General features: G+C 35.9%; 2 protein-coding genes across 4 annotated transcripts in view; one reads left to right on the forward strand and one right to left on the reverse strand.

Annotated features, from left to right (window-relative positions):
* LOC127441637 (pituitary adenylate cyclase-activating polypeptide type I receptor-like) overlaps positions 1-4573 on the forward strand; it is a 54610-nt gene extending 50037 nt beyond the window's left edge. For 2 of the 3 annotated variants that reach the window (XM_051699252.1, XM_051699254.1), the window contains one exon: positions 2895-4573. In XM_051699252.1, the coding sequence (XP_051555212.1) occupies positions 2895-3119 (225 nt within the window). In that variant the 3' untranslated portion in view covers positions 3120-4573. The remainder of the gene's footprint in view (positions 1-2894) is intronic. The other variant, XM_051699253.1, reaches the window with a different exon arrangement.
* Positions 4574-11269: 6696 nt separating this feature from the next.
* The window catches only part of LOC127441639 (vasoactive intestinal polypeptide receptor 1-like), a 36397-nt gene continuing 24516 nt past the window's right edge, over positions 11270-23150 (reverse strand). The window contains exons 11-13 of the mRNA XM_051699256.1: positions 15471-15600; positions 15308-15349; positions 11270-12554 (exon numbers count right to left, since the gene is read on the reverse strand). Coding sequence (XP_051555216.1) covers positions 12399-12554; positions 15308-15349; positions 15471-15600 — 328 coding nt within the window. The 3' untranslated portion in view covers positions 11270-12398. The remainder of the gene's footprint in view (positions 12555-15307; positions 15350-15470; positions 15601-23150) is intronic.

Here is a 23150-nt window from a genome sequence, read left to right on the forward strand (position 1 = left end):
ATTACTCTTTAAATCCTAAAGTTGTCATTATAAAAACATTTAAGTGGTCCTAATTAAACAATACTTTTTGGAATCATAACTCAAATACATAGTTCTTTAAACTTTGGCTTTGAGTACTACTAACTCAAATTTACCATTTAAAATTGCGGCTGAGTAGAATACCCATAAACCCTTGTGCTTGAATAAATTGTTTGTTTGGTCAAAACAAGGGAATTTATGTAGTGAAATAATAGTTTTTATTTAAAAATGTATTTAGTTTTAATTCTTATGACTATTGTTGTTGTTTTGTTGTAGCTGGTTGATAATTTAGATTTTGTGAAGTCACCATGAGGGTGATTAATGTTGCCTCTGGTGAACTTGGAGCCATTCTTCTTTACTTAATTGTGCTTTACAGAAGTGCAGATTTATGTGGACTAAGTACTGAGTAGAGTCCAATGTGGCATATGGCTAACCTTGAGTCTAATCATAATTTCCCTTGTTTTGCAGTGTTGAATCAATTTGTATTTATTATTAATTTGATAGATTTCTGAGGAAGTTTGGTTTGCTCAGAATAAGTTAAATCAAGACTCAAATTTCTTCCAAGAATACAATAATAATAATAATAATAATTCCAGATACTGCCAAGGATTGAAAAGTACTTCAATGCCTTGTCCTAACCAGGTGTGGCAAGACATTTTGTCAATTATTTATTTTATATATATATATATATATATATATATATATATATATATATATATATATATATATATATATATAATATTATTATTATTATAAGAAATTTTTTTTTTTTGGTGGTCATGTTGCACTGGGTAGTCCCGCCCACAGTGCAATCTCACTGGTCCAAATTAAACATCACATACTGTATACTGGCTGTGATTTTTTCAGTAGTGTCAGATTTGCTATTTTCAGTACAGTAGCTATGGACCAGTGTTTCCTGCAGTGTGCATACCATGAAAATTCACAGACTGCATTAACATAAAGCATGACTAGTGTAGTATAATTCACAAATGAACCGCTTTTTTTTTTAACTGGTTCTTTTAACAAATCACTCAACATGGTCGACTTGCTCACTATTTGCTCACAACTCACTATTATAGGTTTCAATCAGTCTGACAAATGCTTCACTGACTTAATCAGTCAGAGCAGTTACTGAATTATATTCTGACTCACTGAACAGCAAGTCTTTAATTTCAGTCATGTCTGACTCAAAATAAAGAAAGAACTGTTTTGTGTTTTTAAAGGTTCATGAAACGTAAATCAGTCATTAGTTACACTTGTTGTTCATATGACGTATAGTTAAAGATACACATTTGTAATACATTTATAAATATTACAAATAAAATGTTACCAATAGACTGTATAATATAATAACTTTTCTATAAAAATTGAATTAATATTTATAATAATGTATTTGTATACAGTATGTATATGGGTGGGTCATTGACAAATAGATAATAAAAAATGAGAAATATTTTAAAAATCTAATTTAAAACACGTGTCAAGTTCATAGAAATGTAATCTTTGTGTCCATGTTGGTGTCAGAAATTTTTGAAAATAAAAAAAAAGAGATTTGATGACTTTAAATAGGTTAAGTGGCATAACCATCAAGTAAAAGTCATTAAATGTTCTCCTTGCACTTTCAATACATGTCAGTGTACACAACTTCAATTTATTAAAATGTCAAAAACATAAAAAAAAAAATAAATAAATAAATAAATACAAATTTATATACTGTATGTGCCTTTTCATAAAAATGTCTTTATAATTAAAATATACAGTATTTAACAATTTCACACACACAGTTGTAAGGGTTTAGAGGGGTCCTTTTTTGCTACCCGACAACATGATACCAGCATGTTGGTTGAAAAGTTTTTAAAATATCAATAATATTTTTATTTAAAAAAAGATAATAATAATAATAATAATAAAAGATTTCTCCAAACTACTTCTACCAAAATTTTATGTTTAATGAGACTTGTATTCATTCATTCATTGATTTATTATACAGTATATTATTATTTGCATATAAAATTTAATTCTGTAATATTATGATTTTACTGTTTATATATATATATATATATATATATATATATATATATATATATATATTTATTTATTGTAATGGTCACACACAAAATATCAAAATTACTTTGAATTCTGAAAGTACATGTTAATAATAGTAGAGGTTTATTAGATGCACTCAGTAACTTTTTGCTCGTGTCATCTTGGACTTACAGTGACACCTAGTGGTGTGGATGCAACATCATTCAAAATCAATAGTTTTCAGTTACAGATGCCATTGTAGATATTCACAATCAGCCATGATTAATTTAATCCAAGAGTGAAAGTGTCCAATAACAAGACAGTTACTGAGATTAAGCGAGTAGTATTCAGCTGGTCATGTGATTCTAAAATGGCTGCCCCCATGAGGGCGCCCCTGCCCCATGTATATTAAAACAGCTTTTATAAGGTTACTGACATGACTAGAGTCCTCATCTCATCTGAATGGTCATGATTTTATACATATGTTTCAAAATTACAATTCATTTCTTTAGGAGTAAAACTTTTTTTAATGGGGGAAAAATTACTGAGTGCACCTTTAAAAGTATTTTTAGCTTGAAATGCATGTTTAATGTACTTTTAAAATAGTTTTAATTTCATGATGACATTGACAATTTGAAAGCTGAAACTTTGTTTTATCAAAAACAACAAAAAACCCTAATCAAATTTTTGATCAAAATTCACATTTTTAAATTAACTACACAAGCACTGGTATGCACAGTAAAATAATTTGATGTTAGAAATGTGTTGCGGTGTGCCTGGGACTGGGGAGTGTGAACTTGGGAAGAACGCACCTTTACAGCTGAGTACATAAAAAAAATGACCTTTTCAAGTTTCTCCCTAAAGGTGCAGTCAGAGATAAAGAGGAAATGGAGGAGCTGGACGGTGAACAGGTACTTTGCTGTGGACCTGAAGCAGCAACGTCACCCTTCGCTAGCGAGCAGTGGGGTGAACGGGGGGACGCAGCTGTCCATCCTCAGCAAGAGCAGCTCGCAGATACGCATGTCCAGCCCACTGGCCGAAACGGTCAACCTGAACCTGCCCACCTGAACGCCTGATTGGCCCACTTCTCTGCCAGTCCGTCCCTAAAACTCCGCCCTTCAATTCACCTTCTTCACCTGCAGTAGGGCCAACCAATCACGTTTAACGACACAAATGATTTATGAGACCTCATAATAGTATTTACAGAGCAATGCCATTTAAAATAGTTCGAAACGATTCATCCAGGGATTCATGTAGAGTGCCAAAACTATTGTGAGTTCATGCTAAGGAAAGATGAAATTCAGTACTTGAAAACTAGTATGAATATACGCTTTTTGACCATAAAGTAACTTTATGAAGGCTTTCTGATTAATCTTTTGAAAAAAAAAACAACAATGCAAGCTTAAAATAATGTTCTTTTATCTCTTTTTTTAAATAGAGATAATGATGATAATAATAATGCAGAAAAGTTCGCACATTTGCCATAAACGGCAAAATGAGGTTCCAGCAGAAATTTAAGTAAATTTTTCACATCACATTATGAGCCATAGACAATGTGAACTTTTTGTGATTAGAATGTAGTGATATTTAAGTTCCCTTAAAACTATTTGTTTCTTTCAAACTGATAGCACATTGCTTTACTAGTTTAGAACGTTTTGAGTCGAGTCATAAGTGTAATGTTAAGGTATTAAAAGTATGTTCCAAGTTAAATACAAGGTAAGCTCAATCTACAGAATTTGTAGCGTAATGTAGATTACCACAAAGATATTTTCAACTCGCCCCTCCTTTATTTAAAAATTGTGGTTACAGTGATGCACTTGCAATAGATGTGTATGGGGCCAGTCCATAAACATGTTTCTAAAGTAGAAAATCACCGTTCTACATGATTAAATCGCTTATAGAGTTTACCGCCATTGACAACAATGTTGTAACATTTGATATTTGTACAGCAATTTTATCTCACTAAAATCATGTTAACACGTATATGTTTATATCTTGTGACTTTACTTTGAACAGTGTGTATTTTAATGTTTATATATTGGCCTCATTCATTTCCAATTGCAAGTGCTTTACTTTAACCACAATTTTTGCTTCTTATATATACAAAAACGATGGACGAGTTGAAAAATGTTTGTGATAATTTTTGAGGTAATCAATATCATGCGATTGAGCTTAACTTGTATTGAACCTGAAGAATTTCTTTAAAATGTCAGACGGGTTACATGTCAGTGTTATGTCAATGAAAAGATCAAGCAAAATATAATTAAGTAATATAAAGTGCCAAAACATGGTTTTAAAATATACTTTCATCTGCAAGCTACTGTGTTTATCAAGCATACATTACAAAAAGTAAATGTACAGATTTAGTGTTGCTCGTATAAATGCTGTGTATTTGATTTAACGTTCTCAACAGAGAGATTGTAAAACATATTTTTTTACAATCAGCCGTAAGTACAGAGTATGTCAACAATATGAAAACTCATGAATGACTCATGAATTTAGATTATATTGTAAGTGTTGTGATTTTAAATAGGCCTATATATATATATATATATATATATATATATATTTTTTTTTTTTTATGAATTTTAGCTTTTGTCCTTTTGGAGGCCAGTGTAATGTACCTCTCATCATGCAAATGAGTTGTAACGATTTGACTTTTAAGGAGTCAATATAAAGAAATCAAGAATTGACCCTTCACTAAGCTCCCCCTGCCGTAACATGACATGCTCTTCTCCTGATTTATTTAAAGATTATTAAAAAAAAGAAAAAAAAAGAAAAACACTGCGGGTATCCTCTCTGGGTAACTCGTGTCACTATTACAAATGACCCAGCAACAACATGTTTTAATTTTTTTTATTATTATTATTTTGATAAAATCCCACTTAAAAGTACTCGAACACACATTACTTCCATAGGCTCTCATTCGAACATAGCAAACGCATGTCAGAGTAATGACGGCAGGGCAACAGTTGCTAAGACAGGATTGGTCAGAAGCACTTTTAAGGCGGGGCTTAGGGAAGGGTCAGTAGTCATTCTTGATGGTCCGTTAACTGAAAAATAACTCAAAAGTGGTTTTACAAGGGATTTATTCTAAAGTGCCTGTTGGTCACAAAAATAGCTTTGATGGATTCTAAACAAACTGTGCTATACAGTATTAATTTAGTAATTATTAGTGATTCAGATGAACAAATGCAATATTTAAGGTAGCTTGATCTAACTATAAATGTTTGATTTATATAGCTATGAGATACGCAAATAAATGCCATTACTTTACTATCAGGTGCATAATAAATACATTTTAGGGCTGACATGTTTAACTGTGACAGAAAAGAGACTTTTGAGTGAAATGTTTAAGTTTCAGTTTATTAAAGGAATAGTTTATCCCCCAAAAATGGAAATTATGTCATCATTTACTCACCCTCATGTTGTTCCAAACCCACACTGCTTTTGACCAGGGGTTGTCAAGCTCTAAAAAGCACCATAAAATAATAATTTTATGTTCCACAGATTGAAGAAAAATCCTATAGTTTTGATACCTGCATGAGGGTGAGTATATGGGGACAGAATTTTCGTTTTTGGCTGAACATTATTATTAGGAGAGCTACAGTTAACCCCCTTTACACGTACAAGCTTTGATGTCAATCTATTAATCCAACCAAATTTACTGCATCACCACCGACTGACAATCATGATTAGTTATGACTTTACTCAGTGCTGTCATATTTTAGCCTGATCTCATGTAAAATTATATGACTTTTGACATTTTTTGCAAAATGATGTTATGTGGCTCCTTACACGTATCGCAGCAGTTCCGAAGTGAAATGTCCACTGGTTGGCGCTAAAAGCGAGTTAAATTTTCTCCCTATCAGATAAGGTTCTTAAAGGTGCACTCAGCAATTTTTTCCCCATTAAAAATTTTTACCCCTAAAGAAATGAATTGTAATTTTGAAACATATGTACAAAATCATGAACACTCAGATGAGATGAGGACTCTAGTCATTACAGTAACCTTCTAAAAGCTGTTTTATTCTATGTGGGCAGGGCCGCCCTCATGGGGGCAGCCATTTTAGAATCACAGCTGAATACTACTTGCTTAATCTTGGTAACAGTCTTGTTATTGGACATGCTCACTTTTGGCTTAAATTAATGATGGCTGATTGTGAATAGTGAATTTTTACAATGGCATCTGTAACTGAAAACTGCTGATTTTGAATGATGATGCATCCACACCACTAGGTGTCACTGTAAGTCCAAGATGACATAAACAAAAAGTTACTGAGTGCACTTTTAAGGTTAATACTCTATCGAGTTTTAAATCAACAAAACCTCCCTATCCTAAACCTTAAACCTAAACCTAACCGATAGTGTCATGAAAAGCAAATGTGAGATGAAAAACGCAATTGCTAAAGCAACCATGATATTTTGTGTTGTTTCTATGACACTTTTGGTGAGTCAACCCGGTCCTTTGCATCACAAGTGCAACCGTCCATCAGTTGAGCTACTGCACAATTTGATCATGCTCGAACAAGCTTATAAATGTTGTTGTTTATGTAATGCAAATGTTAAAAATACATCACCTTACAAGTAAAGGCTGACCGACAGTTGATTTTGCCTGATAACTGAGGTGGTGGAAAAAGCCGATAACCGATTAATCAGCCGATAGTTTTTCAAATTGATTTATAGAGTACAAGAGTATAAAATTAATTAAATACCGGCAGTTTATTGTGCAACCAAAATCCCAATAATAACCACAAAAATTAAGATTTGGACTTTTAACTATAAACAAGCCTGGAATACACTTACTTGTTTTGAAATGACGAAGACTTGACTCAGTTATAGTCTTCTGTGTTTAAGTATTTTCCAAATTAAGCTTTTTGTAGCTTACATTCACTATATTAAAACTATTGGCAACTATTGGCATAGATTTTTGCAGATAACTGATAATTCCAAAAAGCAACTATCGGCACCGGTTAATCGGTAAAACCGATATATCGGTCTACCTCTACTTACAAGTCACAAGTAATGTCCTATTTTAAAAGTGTTTTGATGTCATAAGGGCGAAAGGTAAGTGTTTATGAACTGATAATCTCCCGTTTTACTCGTGATTTGTGTGAAAGTGAAAAAGTCATTGTTGATGTAGCACCTCTAGAGTTCATTTCAGCAGGAAACTGGTGCAATATGTACAACGAGCCACATAAAAATCATTTTGCAAAAATGTAGGTACAGTAACATGTTTCTCTGTGACCGGGTTGCATATTTTATTTGTTTTATCGTGAGAACAATGTGCATCAATGTACAAAGTGAACTTTTATGGCGACAGTATCTGCAAAAGTTGTTGTTTAACCTCCAGTAAAGTAATATTACCTGGCGTGAAGTTCTAGAGTGTAATTTCTCATTGTACATTAAAGACTCAGTTGTGCCAGTAAATGATGGATGTATCAGCATTCTCTCTTTACATCAGCTGCCCTTTCAGTTAATATGAAGTCCCAAACCATGAGGTTAAACTTTAGCAGTTGTCATTCTGTGAATATGAAGTTGCCAATTTTGAAGTTCGTTGTAGTTAGTATATCATATGGAGGCAGAGTTGAGATGGTTATTAACATGTAAAAGTGATGGTCCTGTAAACTGCAAAGATAACTTTTTTTTTTTTTTTTTTTTTTTTTTTACGTAATAAATATGTGAGATTTTATGACTTTAAAGATGAAATGTGTGAATTCTGTGCTACTACTAGCGGCACCAAACAGAACTGCATTTCAGTCTAGTTTCAAACACTCTTTTCGTTGTGCCATTGGTTGGACAAACGGGTAGCCCTGCCCCAAACTCACAGTATTGGTCAACCCAGTCTGGCTGCAATTCCTTTCGGTGACGCTAGTGGCGCAGAAAAGGTTTTATATATACATATATATACAGGGGCGTAGATTCCAGGGGGATGGGGTGGAGGTATTAATTATGATAATTATAACAGTAATAAAATATATTGACTTTCTCATTGTATTATTGTTATAATTATCATAATAATTATTATTTCAGTCAAGCTGTAAATATGAATGATCCGGAACAAGCTCTCAGTGATCGTGAACTTGTCTATAGAAAAAATTGTGAAACAGTGAGAACAGACTGAATTCGCTGTCCGTTGTTCAAATGTTGCTTGGATCATGTGGCCATACAGACTTAGAGCTAAATATGTGTTTGGCTATAGTAACGAAAGAGCCATTCTCACCCTGTGGCTCTTTCTAAATATTTGTGCATGAAAAAAAAATATATTAAAAGAGAATTTTTTGCTGCTTTCTGTGTTCTTAACACCAGCTGTCATTCTGAGTTTGAGCGCTCAGAAGGTAAATGTTTCAAAGCTGTTACATACATGCTGTGGAAATGTGCTTGTAATACATCTGCCTGCAGTTTGTGTTTATTTGATTGTACATTTTAAAGCTGCAGGCCGAGTTCAAAAAGGGGCGGGAACTCCAAACAGACAGCGAGCCCCTTAACCTAACCCTTTTCCTAACCGTAAGCGTGTGTGGAAGTGTTGCCCCCTTTCAGGTCCAGCCCCTTTCTGGGGTAGCCCCACCCACATATTGAGTTACTCCACCCTCTTTTGGAGATTCCTCCCCCATTTGGAGGTCTCCGGGCTGCAGCTGGACCGACTTGGGTAAATTTGATTATTGTAGAGAGGGAAGAGAACTGTGAATTTGAAAGCCTTTTAACTCTCTTTTGTGTTTTGACCTGTGTAGGTCTGAAATGTTTCATTGTGTTCATGAGATCTGGTCATATTGTGGACTAACTCATTTAAACCAGAATGTAACACAGCTGTATTGTACATTCAGTTCCGCTGCTCTGTAAAAGCTGCCTGCTTTGATGTATAGATGATGTCTTTGTTTGACCTGTGAAAATTTTTGTACATGTTTGAATTCCATTCTTGACAAACATCTCTTGAATTTCTGGAATTTGTGCAGATTTTTTATTTATGTGTGTTTTGTGAACATGTGTCCTGTACGGTATTCGTACGGGAAGAGAGCCCATGTGTGAGGCAGAGACAGAGAGAGACAATGTACCAAGTTAAAAAAAATAAATAAATAAGGAAGCTGAATTTAAAGGGATCATTAAAGGTATAGTTCATATAAAAATGAAAATTCTCTCATGATTTACCTACCCTCCGGTTCGTCCCAGAGGAGATGTGGAGATTTTTAGAAGAAAATTTCAGCTCTGTAGGTCCTCACAATTTGAGTGATTGGGTGCCAAACTTTTAAAGCTCCAAAATCCACATAAAGTGAGCATAAAAGTAATCTATATGACTCCAGTGGTTAAATCCATGTGTTCAGACACAAAATCATAGGTGTGGGTGAGAAAGAGTTCCATTTTTATGTCATTGTTTTGTCATAAATTCTCCTCCATGCCCAGTAGGGGGTGATATGCAGGAAGGAAAAAGGACTTAAATGTTGATCTGTTTCTCACTCACACTTGTCATATCACTTCAGAAGACATGGATTTAACCACCAGAGTCGTCTGGAGTACTTTTGTTTTGCCTTTATGTGGATTTTGGAGCTTCAAAATTTGGCACCCATTCACTTGCATTGTATGGAACTACAGAGCTGAGATATTTTTCTAAAACTCTTCATTTGTGTTCAGCAGAAGAAAGTCATACACATATGGGATGACATGAGGGTGAGTAAATGATGAGAGAATTTTTATTTTTGAGTGAACTATCCCTATTCTGTCATCATTTATTCACAATCATGTTGACAAAGGCACAGTCACCATGTACTTTCATTGCATATTTGTCCATTCAATAAAAGTGAATGGTGACTAAGAAAAGATTACTTTTCCATAGAATAAAAAAGTCATGTTTGCAACAACATGAGGATGAGTGAATGATGACAGAATTTTAAGTTCTGGGTGAACTAACATTTTAATTGCACAACTAAAACACATTCCCATTCCCAAACACATTCCCATTCCATTATGTATACATACAGAAGAGATATAGCTTTGTGCATTGAACATTTATCATGGTTCAATATGATGTAGCACAGAACATAAAACTTATGGAAAAGACTTCAGCAAGACTTTATTTTGCAGGTGTACTGTTAAGCTTATAAAGTCTGTTGTACATACAGTAGCCATCTGCTTTAATGCATTTCATACCATATGTTTTGCAGATACCTTCGTCGACTAAAGTATTGGAAATGTCTGCTGTGAGATACTCTGAGAACTGGGTTCAGTTTCATATAAAAGGAATAATTCAACCAAAAATGAAAATTCTCTCATCATTTACTCACCCTCATGCCATCCCAGATGTGTATGACTTTCTTTCTTCTGCTGAACGCAAACGAAGATGTTTAGAAGAATATCTCAGCTCTGTAGGCCCATGCAATGCAAGTGAATGGTGACCAAATTTTTGAAGCTCCAAAAGCACTTAAAGGCAGCATAAAAGTAATCCATAAGACTCCAGTGGTTTAATTAATGTCTTCTGAAGCGATCCAATCGGTTTCGGGTGAGAACAGACCAAAATATAACTCCTTTTTCACTTTAAATAGAGGTCTCCTTGGAGGTCATTATTCAAAGTTCGATTACACTTTGTAGCACCATCTAGCGGCATGCGCATGCGTCAAGCACTAGGATATGTAATCGAGCTTCAAATAATGATCTGCAATGGCATGATGTACAGTGAAAAAGGAGTTATATTTTGGTCTGTTCTCATCCAAAATCGAATGGATCTCTTCAGAAAACTTGGATTAAATCACTGGAGTTGTATGGATAAAGTTTATGCTGCCTTTTTGTGCTTTTTGGAGCTCCAAAGTTGTCCAAAGTCTGTGTTCTGCAGAAGAAAGAAAGTCATACACATCTGGGATGGCCTGAGTGAGTAAATGATAGAATTTACATTTTTGGGTGAACTGTCCCTTTAACTGAAGAACATTGCCCAGAGTACACATCTAAGTTCCATTCATGATTTATCTTTATATAAACATAAGGGAATTATTTTAAATATGATTCATTTAGTGTAAAATAAATATTTTGATAAACCAAAACAATAAGGTTGTATTCGTTAACATTAGTTGATTATATAAGTTAACACAAACTAACAATGAACAATAGTTTCACATCATTTATTAAACAATGTTAATTTCAACATTTACTTATACATTTTTTTAATTAAAAGTTGTATAATTTTAACATTAGTAAATGCGTTATGAACTAACTTGAGCTAAAAATAAACAATTGTGTTTTTATCAATTAACCTTAACAAAGATTAATAAATGCTGTTAAAAAAAATAATGTTTGTTGTCTCATACAGCAAAAATGAAATACACTGTGTGGATACCGCATTTCTGTCAGTGATCATACTTTAAAATCCAGAAAGGTCTTATGTTAAAATTCCAAATTGATACAGAGCATTCAGTGCCAAATATTGGCATATAACAGTGCCATTTCTGTGTATATGGGGGCAGATCATTACATTCTCTCTTTCCTGTCAGGCCACAAGGGGCTCCCCTATACCGATCTAATTGAGCTATAACAGATGCCTGAGTCTTACTCACAGCTTTTAGTACATTTAAAAAAAGGCCTTGCTTTGCAAGAACCCCTGGTGGCTCGGGGGCCCTAAGTGCCTGCTTATACCGCTTACAGCTAGAAATGGCCCTGGCATTTAAGAAAACTAAATTACTCAAACACAACTGTCCTTGGTCTCAGCTTTCCAACAAGCTATTGCTGAAAATTAAGGGAGAGCATGTTCCTCTTGTCAATGTCCAGTCTTAAACCTTTTGCCCCACTGGGAGACAGATGTATCAAATACAACCAGCGAGTTCAGAGTTATAATATGATACATAAATAGCAGACAGCTCAACATATGAAATCTGGATTGTGGCATGTAGCAGGAAGAAGTAACATTTAAATATCTTTCCTTTGCAGAAAACAATCACTTATTACTCCGTGAGACATTTTATTCAACCTCAGCGCACAAAATGCTAAACTTAAACTCCCATAAGCTACTGAACAAAGATGAAAAAGCCAAAAAGGACTGACTGTCAAGTTCTCTCAGCCAAACAGGATGTGTAGATCAAGTGCTAATTTACTGGCCCTCTACAGTCACAATCACAATCATGAATATTGCAATGGCTGACTGCAGTTTTACCGCTAGCAAATCTTTTTTTAAACAATGCACACAGCGTCAACATTGTGATAAATGCTTCGAGATCCAAAACTGTGAGATATTCTTAGCACATACTGTACTTCTTGATAAGTGCTGATTGGTGACCTATTTCCTCTCATTCAAGTCTTTTACTCTCCAGAGCTGAACATGAAGCTCTTGGAGTCTTTTGGGCACAGCATGATGTTCCACCAACATCATACAGGTGTGTTCACACAGATGTGATGTTTCCATTGCAGATGGCAGTCTGTGGGTCACCGACCTTTTGCATCTTGATCTGAGTAACAGTGACTTGGCGCTTTTTACTGGGACTCAGGTGAGTCAGCGTCTGCCACTTCCATAACCTTCGCTTCAACTCTGCCTGTACCTGAAGAGAGAGATATCACAGTTCTAAATGAATCTGCATACCTATAAATTATTTTATGAATTTGTGTTGTTTGCTAAGGCAAGCGCCACTATTACCTTTGCTTATTGTTTATAAAACCAACCCGATCTCAATCATGTTACTATTCCAACGTTTTTGCGAAATTATTTTTACATGGCTTTCATGGCTTTATTCCTTTTCAAAAAAATCACAAGTTAAACGCGAGTTCATAAACACTTTTCGCCCTGTTCCTCACAATGCTCTCGTATGACATCTTACCACTTTTACTAAAGTGCATGACTTGTAAGGAGATACATTATGACGCTTGTAATACATAGCCAACTACATTTACAAGGTTATCCTCCTGAGAACCGAGCGTGTCTGCTGTGCATTTTCCATTTCCCTTTTTGATTTGTTACTAGCAACCTAATAAACATACAAATAAATAAATAAATACATTCTAGAGCAAATAATTTTCCTAAATTTTTATATCCACATATGTGGACAGTGGGACTAAGCTGTGAAATTTTAAACAATACCAAGCTATAGAAAGTCAGATATAGACAGTGCACATTGTGTTCAACAGTGTGCCATTTCGCTCAGATTTTTAAAATGGCATATCGGAAAAAACTAGAGAATAATCTTTTGAGGTTTCAATGTAAAAACTTAATAATGTTTCTTACCAGATGCAGTTTTGTTGGCGTTTCTCACAAAGACAAATTTCACTGAGATCAGCACCATATTGTTGTCTCCAAACGTCATTTAACCCTTTACTGACAACCCAGAGTGTCCTGAACTGAGATCAGTCGGTTTAAATTAATTTAAATTATGCTTTGCGTATTGCGAAGGCAAAATCCATCATTCATGCAGAAGGACGCAGGGTTGCACAAGGCTGTTAGAGTGTGATCAAGTTGCATGGTAGCTCAACTGATAAAGCATTGCACTTGCCATTCAAAGGACCGAGGTTCAAGTCTAGAAGAGCATGCATGTCAAGACGTGAGCCGAAAGTATCATACAAGCACCACAAAATGACGTGATTGCTTCATCAATTGCGTTTTTCATCTCACATTTGATTTTCTGACACTATTGGTTTGGTTTAGGTTTAAGGTTTAGGGTAGGGAAGTAGATTTTGTTGATTTAAAACTCGATAGAGCTTCAACCTTAAAAATCTAATTTGTATGGGAGAACATATCACTTGTTTTGGCACCACCTCTGAACTGCCACGATATGTCCAATAAACCACTTATATAATTTTGCAAAAATGTTACCACAGTGATGTAGTTTTCATTAGATCAGGCTGTTAAATCCCCAAACCCTAAGTATTCAACTTCAGAGCACAACTCAGACGTAAATCATACCCCAAATCATACAGCTTGTTAAGGAGAGCTGTGCTATTTGCTAATCTTTTGGACATATGAATTTATGATAAAATGGAAAAAAAAAATATCCTAAAGACTTCAATCGAACAAGGGATACCATACAGTAGATATTATAGAATATCATATAATATCTACTGCATGATATCCCTTAACTTTTGCCAGTAAGTAACCACTCAGAACATCCAAGCAATGCTCTATAAAAGACATAGCAACATGCTTGTAACAATTCAAGGAATGCATGGACAAGGAGGAAAATGGGACCGGCTTAACAAACACATAGACATTTATTTACACACACACTTTTCACTGTTACAAACATTGTCGGCACTGTTATAAACACTCCCACTGCCCCTCACTGGAATGCGAGATCGGTGTGGCACACAGGTGGAACTCATTCACCACTTAATTTCCCTGCCTTGCTCAGCTCAGATGCCTCTTGGCTCCGCCCTGCTTGCCACATACCCCCATCGCCAAACTCCGGCCGGGGAATTCTCCGGGCTGTGACCTACTCCCACCTCTCCCCCCCATTTCTAGGGAGGGAGTGATGGCACGTCAGGATGGTCTCCGGTCCAACCCGCACGTGCCTGGGAGTGGGAACAGGATGAGGGTGCGGGGGGAGAATAGAGAGAGAGAAGACAACAGAGAGAGGAGAGAGAGAAGAGAGAGAGACGGGCTCGCCCGGCCCCGGACACGCTGTCGACTAGTCCTCAGCCACTCCTCCGCCTCCTGGCAGACGACAGCCACTCCTCCATCCCCTGGGGGACGGCGGCGGTTCCTCCGCCTCCCGGCGGACAGCAGCAAGTCCTCCGTCCCCTGGCGGACGGCAACGGCTCCTCCGCTTCCTGGTGGACTGCAGTGGCGAGGACTCCACAACAGCGCATCCTTCCCGGGTTTCGGCACCAGTGTAACAATTCAAGGAATGCATGGGCATGGAGGAATCTGGGACCGGCTTAAACACGTAGATATTTATTAACACACACTTTTCACTGTTACACTGTTACAAACATCATCGGCTTTTACGTTCAATACATAAACACACACACAGGTCTGTGTGTCTCTCTCTCCCCGTCTACTGCTGTCTCCTCTCATTAAATACTCCCACCGCCCCTCACTGGAACACAAGACCGGTGTGGCACACAGGTGGAACTCATTCACCACTTATCTTCCTGGCCTCGGTCTGCCCAGACGCCGCTCAGAAGTGCTAAAAAAACCATCATAACTCCTTAGCAACCGCATGGGCCCTAGCAACCACCCACAACAACCTTGTATCATGGTGGCGAGTTTTGCATGGGCAAGCACCACTCTGGGTAAAAGTGTAAAAAATCTTGTTGCAACTGTCATAATCATGTTGAATGTTTGCTGTATGGCAATACTTACCTCTCCATTCAGGAAGCAGTAAAGAAGGGCCACCACAAAACCCTGAAAAAACAGGAATTACAGGAACAATATCAGACACTTCCATAAACATATTCAGTATGAAACAACAAGATCTGATATTGAATAGTTAAGTTCTCTTTGTAAAAAATGCATTCATCTGTACCTGGAAAGAGCCCAGACCAAGTTCAATGTAGAATCGGATTATTTCTCCAGTGTTCTCAGGCAGAAAGGCAAACACGGTGTAGTGCATCCCGAACAGAGGAATCAGAAACAAGGTGGATTTGGCGAGCCTCCTGCACAATCAAATAGAGACATTTTTTCATTAATTGCTACAATTGTTTTTAACATAAAGGACTGGTAATAGTATGTTTTTTTTAAATATATTTAAAATTAAGTACACTCACATTAGATGGAAACTCTAGTCACAACAGTCTTGGAGAAAAAGATGCTTTATTCTGCATATAGTGCTGGGTGCACATTCATAAGTGCCGCCATGTTGAGATCACATGACCAGCCGATTATTACTTGCTTTATCTCGATTATCTCTTGTATTTGGATAATTTCACTCATGAAATAAATGTATCATGGCTAACTGTAATGGCACATTTTTGTGAACGGCTCCTAACATGCTAAAATTATGTTTCTATCAATCTTCATTTTTAAAAAGCACTACTTTTTGCCAGAGAAACAAAGCTGAAATCTATGGAAAATGACAATATTTACAGTTGCAATCAAAATTATTCAACCCCCCTGACCAGCAATATATTCTGGTGATGTGAATTAAAACACATAAACTAAAACCTCAGTAAACAGTCAAAGTAAGTTTTTAATACACATTTGAGTGATTTTGAGAACAAAGTGTTCAGTTTACCCAAATTTAAAATAAAAAATAACTAATTCTCTCCACAAATGTCATGTCAAAAATATTCAACCCCCAACGTCAATCATTTGTGGAGCATCCTTTATCCTTAATAACAGCAAATAAATGTTTCAGGTAAGTGTTCTCAGGCTTCGGACACCTCTCTATTAAAATTTTTACACATTTCTCATGAGCAAAAGCTTCCAGCTCATTGACATTCTTTAGTTTCTGTGCTGCCACTGCTTCCTTGAAATCCCAACAAAGGTTTGCAATGGGATTTTAATGATGGACTGAAAGGGCCATTTAAGGACATTCCACGACCTATCCCTGAACCAGATTTTGGACAACTTGGATGTATCCTTGGTGTTATTGTCTTGCTGGAAAGTCCAGTGATCATCGAGCTTCAATTTACACACTGAAGGCATCACATTTTTCATGCCAAAATGGCCTGATACCTGAAAGAATCTATGGTGTCAGTCACATAGTCAGGATAGCTGTTTCCTGCATTTGCAAAACACCCCCATAACAGGACTGACCCACCTCCATGCTTGACTCTGGGGATGGTGTCGTTCTTGTCATCACCTTGTCATCTTACTCCAGATGTACTGCTGACCCATGGGTCTAAAACTCATTTTCAGTTTAGTGTCATACGTCTATAAAACCTTCTTCCAGGACTCCACAGGTCTTTTCTAATTACTTCTTGAATATTAAAGTCAACATTTCCCTTTGTGAAGTTTTGCTTTCTTCCACACCCCAAGAAGGTTGCTGTTGTACCATATTTAAAAAATTTATGAATGGTGCTGCCAACTTTGTTATTGGAAATTGAAGTGCCTTGGAAATGTACTTTTAGCCATGACCTTTCTTGTGTAATGAAATAATCTCCTCTATTAGCTTTTGAGACAGATTATTTTTAATTGCATTTTTTGCATAGAAATAAATTTTTGCTTATAATGCTAAACTTAAATTTTAAAACTTAAATAAGTGCCATTGCAGATTGATGACTTAATTTTGTTTTAAAACAATTACTTGTGTAGCCTTAAATATTTAAGAAACAGCTACATGCAATAGGGGTTGAATAATTATGACATGGCTGTATTTGTTTTAAAAAATCCTGCTATTTACAAATATTAGGTTATATATTCACATTATGACTTTGAATGTGTCACTCAACTGATATAGATGTAAAGTTTAAAAATACTAGCTCATCAGAAAAGTTTACCTTTGTAAATCCTTACTGTCTTGGGGGGGGTTGAATAATTTCAATTGCAACTGTATCTGTCAAGTGTTTTTGTTCCCATAATTATGCTAAAAGGGATAGTTCACCCAAAAATGTAAATTCCCCAAAATTTTCCCCTCTGGCTAAACAGCATGAATATATTGCCAAAAGTAGTTATATATGTATAGTACAAGTTTTGTTTTATGTAAGTAAACTCAGTAGATGTTGGTGCACAATGTTTAAAACTAAAGGATTTTGGACGAACTCTAAGATCATTGATTAAGTGTCTATGAATTCCATCCCGAGTTGACTGTGGAGGTGCACGTAGGTGCATTTTTATTTGGCTGATGAAGGATTTAGTTGGCATTATGTGTCATCCTATTACCAAGATGATGCTGGCTGGTGGAGTTCAGCGAGGTATGCCTCAGCATAAAGGCAGCATAAAAGTAATCCATTCGACTCCAGTGGTTAAAGCCATATCTTCAGAAATGATATGATAGGTGAGAGTGAGAAACAGATCAATATTTAAGTCCTTTTTTTCTATTAATCTTTATCTTTTACTTTCACGTTCTTCTTCTTGTGTTTATGGCAATTCTCATTCTTCGTGCATATCACCACCTACTGGGCAGGGAGGAGAATTTATAGTGAAAAAGGGACTTAAATATTGATCTGCTTCTGACACAAAATGTATAAAGCTCCTAGATCACATCTGATTTTCCACAGCTCATGTTGTCTGGAGTTTTTTTGTATACTGGATGTTCTGGGACAGATATTTTATCAGTGTGTTGTCTGCAGAACAATCCAAAAACACTTTAAACTGCAGTAAAGCCCACTGAAGAGACAGTAAGTCTATCCCTCTCAGCCTCGTTGTCATTCCCATTAAAAATCAAAGATGGCGCTAGCGTGAATAAGGTCTATGGTGAGAAACAATTATCATGCACTCGAATGCTATGTGTTTGACAAAATTGCTCTTTCTTCTTACAGTAAACCATGACAGAAAACGTGCACTGATTGTCTTTGATCTTTCCAACAGCAACAGCCGAAATCTCACGCATCTCACGCAACAGGTGTGTTTCAGGTCCATTTCTCTCTGTTTGTGAAACATTCTTAGCTGTTTGGGTGTGAGACGCTAAAAAAATGGGTCAAACGATGTCCCATATGGATTTCATAAGGAACACAATTTTGTTCCCTTAAATACATAGCGACTCTGTATTATACGGGATGGTTGGCAACCCAATTAGTAACTGAGAACTTCTGCTTTTGCTGCATCTATCGGTCAGCACAACATGAACACAAATTTTCTAAGTACATCTTTAAGAACACCAGCTGGCTAAAGATGTATGCAATTAAAACAACGTTCATTTAATCTCAATTAGGGATGGGCAGATCGATCCTAAAGTATCGATTCTTCAGATACTGATGTTGTATCAAAAAGTTCGATGCTCACACAAAAATATAGATTCTAACTTTTTTTTAAACTAGTGATATTATTATTTGGTTACCATGAACATATATCATAAGCTTCAAAGTGAAATAAAAAGAATTAGGCTATATTAACAAATTCTTGTGCAGGATGGGAATTATTTCTTCTTTCGCTTATCTTAACATGCATAAATGCTGAAAGATACAAGCAGACAAGCACTTGTGCCGTCACAAGGCTCGTTCAAAAAAAGAGGGAGCAGTGCCATGCTGAGGTAATGAGAGAACAACAGAGAAACTGCTTCTGGAGTAAATTCACAATACAGTAAATTCTGTAATTGTTAATTTGTTAATAATAATAAAAAAATAAAATTAACCATGGTTTCACTTAAGTAATATTGTAGTAACCATGACTGTAATAACCATGGCTGTGGTAACCATATTTTTTTAGTGGAAACCATGGTTTTACTACAGTAATATTGTAGTAGTAACCATTGTTAATTTTGTGGTAACAATGGTTTAACTAAATACCATGATGAAACTATGGCTACTGTAGTAAACCTTAGTTAATTTTTGAAAGGGAAAACAAAGCAAAAGTCTAATAATTATTTGTTTAGGCTTATAAATGTAATATATATATATATATATACAAAGTTGGCCGACTCTGATTGTGCGCTGTAGTTTTTTGTTGCTTATGAGAAATATCAAATGACTAACGTTCCAAACGCGAAAGGAAACAGCTCTACCCAGATCAGTCAGTTTGGCTCAATGGACAGATCAGCAAAGAGACGTGCATTTATATGTAGACCGGTCTTGAGCGCTCAGCTGCGCAGATCATCATAAACAGCGCTGAGAGAAGCGTGTGCTAGGTCGCTGATTCGGCATTGATTATTTGTTTAAAACCTCTATGAAAACCCATAATGTGTCAATGATTAAACTAGTTTAAATCTTATTAAATGGCCCCATCATTCTAAACAGATATTAAAAAATATTTACCATGAACTTATATCAATATATCAGGGTAGTGAGGGAATACAATTTAATTTCTGGATGTGTTTTTCTTACGAAAAATGCCATAATTTGTTTTATGGTTACTGCCAATCATGGTTTTACTTTTACCTTTGGTTACTATGATCTTATTGCAAATACCACAGTTAAAACTATAGATACAATGGAACTTTCCTTCTGTGTAAAATCTTTGCTAATGCCCTCTGATTGTAGAAAAAGGCTTTGTTTGTCTTCAGATGACTGTATTTTAATCAGATAAGATCAGATAAGATCCTGATAAAAAAGAAAGAAATAGTGAAAGAGAACTCATTCCCAACCCTTGGTGCGACCAACTCAGGTGCTGGTGCGACCATCTGTAGAATTTGGTAGCACCGGTTCTACCGCTCTTAATTGTTAGTCTAGAGCTCTGTAAATAAATACATAAATAAAAAATTATTTACTCTGGCATTGCAATAATTAATTTGCAAGAACAAATCTACAAATTAGAAAAGAATCAAATTTGTTGTTTTTCATTACCCAATTAGCGATCTTGCCACCAGTGACCTCATTATACAGCATACCTACATGCGTTTTTTGCATAGCCAAATTTCAAACATTATGAGTAAACGCACTACTAAGATGGACAGAAAACATGGACAAGTTCTTGAAAAGGTAAACTATCGACGATGGTGATGTGGGATAGTGGGATAGAGGTGTGCCGTGGGATTTTTTATTCATAAAAAGTCTGCCGTGGCAGACAAAAGGTTGGGAAACACTGCTGTAAACAACTGATACGACTGGACTCTTCATCTCATGTGAGTGTCCATCATTTTAAACATTTAAATGTTCAAAATTAAATATGAAAGGAAGGATTAGCTGAAGCAAACTATATAATTGTTTAATTATGTAAAATGTTTCATGAGTACCAATGAGTACACCAAAACAATTTCAAAAGTGAGTGAGTTGGAGGTGAAAATTCAAGCCCAGTGTCACTGTGAGGTTAACCAGCACAAAATCAGATTTGCAAGGCAGATCTGGAGGTCTTCTTTTGCCTAATCTGCGCTTTCAGAAATGAACGAGCCTCTGGATAATGGAGTAAATGTGATTTCTCTATGTCTTTGGATATATATTGAATTTTAAGGAAGTAAAGGCAATGTGGAGCTAAAATAGAAACACACCCTCTGTGTGAAATGTCAAGTTAGTCAATGGGTGGGCTTATTATAATATTATTCATGCATTACACATGAACCCGGCAGCTGGAACATTAGCCGTTTACAGCCGTGTTCTGACTGAACAGAGAACTGGAGATTAAAGTTTCTTCATATCTCTCTCTCACGCTATCACATACCATCTGTCTGCATGACCTCTACAGTAATCTGGTTTCATCTGGAATACACAGTATATTGGACTATAAATGGACAGCTATTACAGCATATTGTAAATTTGTAAAATTATGTTGTGTTGCATTCCGGGTTCTAAATTAAAACTTGTCGAGTACCAAATGCAAGTTTTTATTATATATATATATATATATATATATATATATATATATATATATATATATATATATATATATATATATAATTATTATTATATATTTTTTTTTTTTTTTTTTTTTTTTTGAGTGAATAAAATGTTACTGGCCAGTTGGACAGTTATTTTATTAAGAATATAATGCATGGTTTAAAAGGTAATGTAACAACAAAGCCTGATGTAAACATTGTGAGCAATTCAAATCAAAGATATACAAACAGCCTACTTTTGTTCTTTTGTATCTTCTTGTAATTTTAATTTCAGTAGTTTAGCTAGAAAGCCAAATATATTTTGTTTTGACATTCATGGAGTTAAAGTCAACAGGAAATCACATTTGGCGCCATTTACTTTCTTAATGCACGTTCCAGTTCATATTGTGCATGATTCATCAGTGCACATTATTACAACGAAAAAATGTTGCCTGACCTCATGAAAATTGCTTGACTGTGGTGAAATTTTTTGCAAAATGATATCATGTGGTTCCTTACATGTATCGCGACAGTTCTGAGGTGAAATGTCCACTGAGTGGCGCTAAAAGCGAGGTAAATGTTGTCCCAAAGAGATGAAGCGGAAAGAGCTAAAAATAAGTGTTTACGAACTGATGATCTGCTGTTTTACTTGTGATTTGTTTGAAAGTCAATGTTGTTGTAGCGCCTCTAGTGTTCATTTTACTAGGAAACTGCCGCAATACATACAACAAGCCACTTAAAAATCATTTTGGCAAAAATTAAGTAGTATCCTGTTTCTTTGAGACCAGGTTGAAAAAATGTGTTGCAAATGCAGTTTCGTGTTAACTATTCATTTCATTTTGACAAGCCAACAAAATAAAAATAAGAGAAACAAAGTTACGATGAGTCTAGTAAATCCGATCTGAGTCTATGATGTTTTTATGCACTAAACACTGTATATACATTTAAAAAAGCAAAATCGTTAAACTTTATTTCTGCTTCTTCCAGAAGAGCGTAGAAAGTAGACATCAGATGTAGAGGTCTGCAACCCGACACGGGCCCGATGGGACCTGAGAACCCGACGGGTTTTGGGCCGGGTTCTGGTCAGTTTTTCAATTAGGACTTCGGGTTCAAGTCGGTTCAGGTTTGTATGAGTGAAAAAATACACAGGCTTACCGAACTTGTTTCGCCCATGCACTCTCACTCACAGACACGCGTGAACGGACGAGTTAGGGGCTGTTCACACCAAACGTGTTTTTGCGCACGTCTGTTCTGTTTTCCCATTGTTTTCCTATGTAAACACATACTGGACAAATGTCTTTGACATTTGCACCACGTCTCGCGTATATTTTAAACACCATGTCAAGTTAAAAAGAACTTCAAATGTCTATGTTTCATTCTTTGCGCTGCGTCTAGATTTTTATTAGCGCAGTTGTCACAAACGTTCAATGTTCTGAACAAGTTCAGGCTGCATAGAGGGGACTGTTGCACTGTTTCATATTATTCCAGATTGTTCAGCACCAGGTGAAGTTTTAGCAAATAAATGGTAAGTCAATGCTTTTTTCCCTTCTGTTTTAGTGTACTAAGGCAGCTGTGCCTTGATAAAACTGTATGTTTACTGTTTCAGTACTGTTACGAATGTTGCCTATATGCTTATATAAAATACAGCCTATTGCAAAAGTACTTGCTAGGAGAAGAAATTATATATTAAGCAATTTCGGGTCGGGTTCGGGCTTAAAATCTAATGTTATCATTCGGGCCGGGTATGGTCGCGCCACACGGTCTCGGGTATTGGTCTGGTTCGGGTTTCATTTTAAGGCCCGGTGCAGACCTCTAATCAGAAGACATCAAGTGCATTGCATACAACAGGTTTTTAAGCAG

Source organism: Myxocyprinus asiaticus, chromosome 5 (genome assembly GCF_019703515.2).
Source record: "Myxocyprinus asiaticus isolate MX2 ecotype Aquarium Trade chromosome 5, UBuf_Myxa_2, whole genome shotgun sequence".
NCBI classification, from domain to species: Eukaryota; Metazoa; Chordata; class Actinopteri; order Cypriniformes; family Catostomidae; genus Myxocyprinus; species Myxocyprinus asiaticus.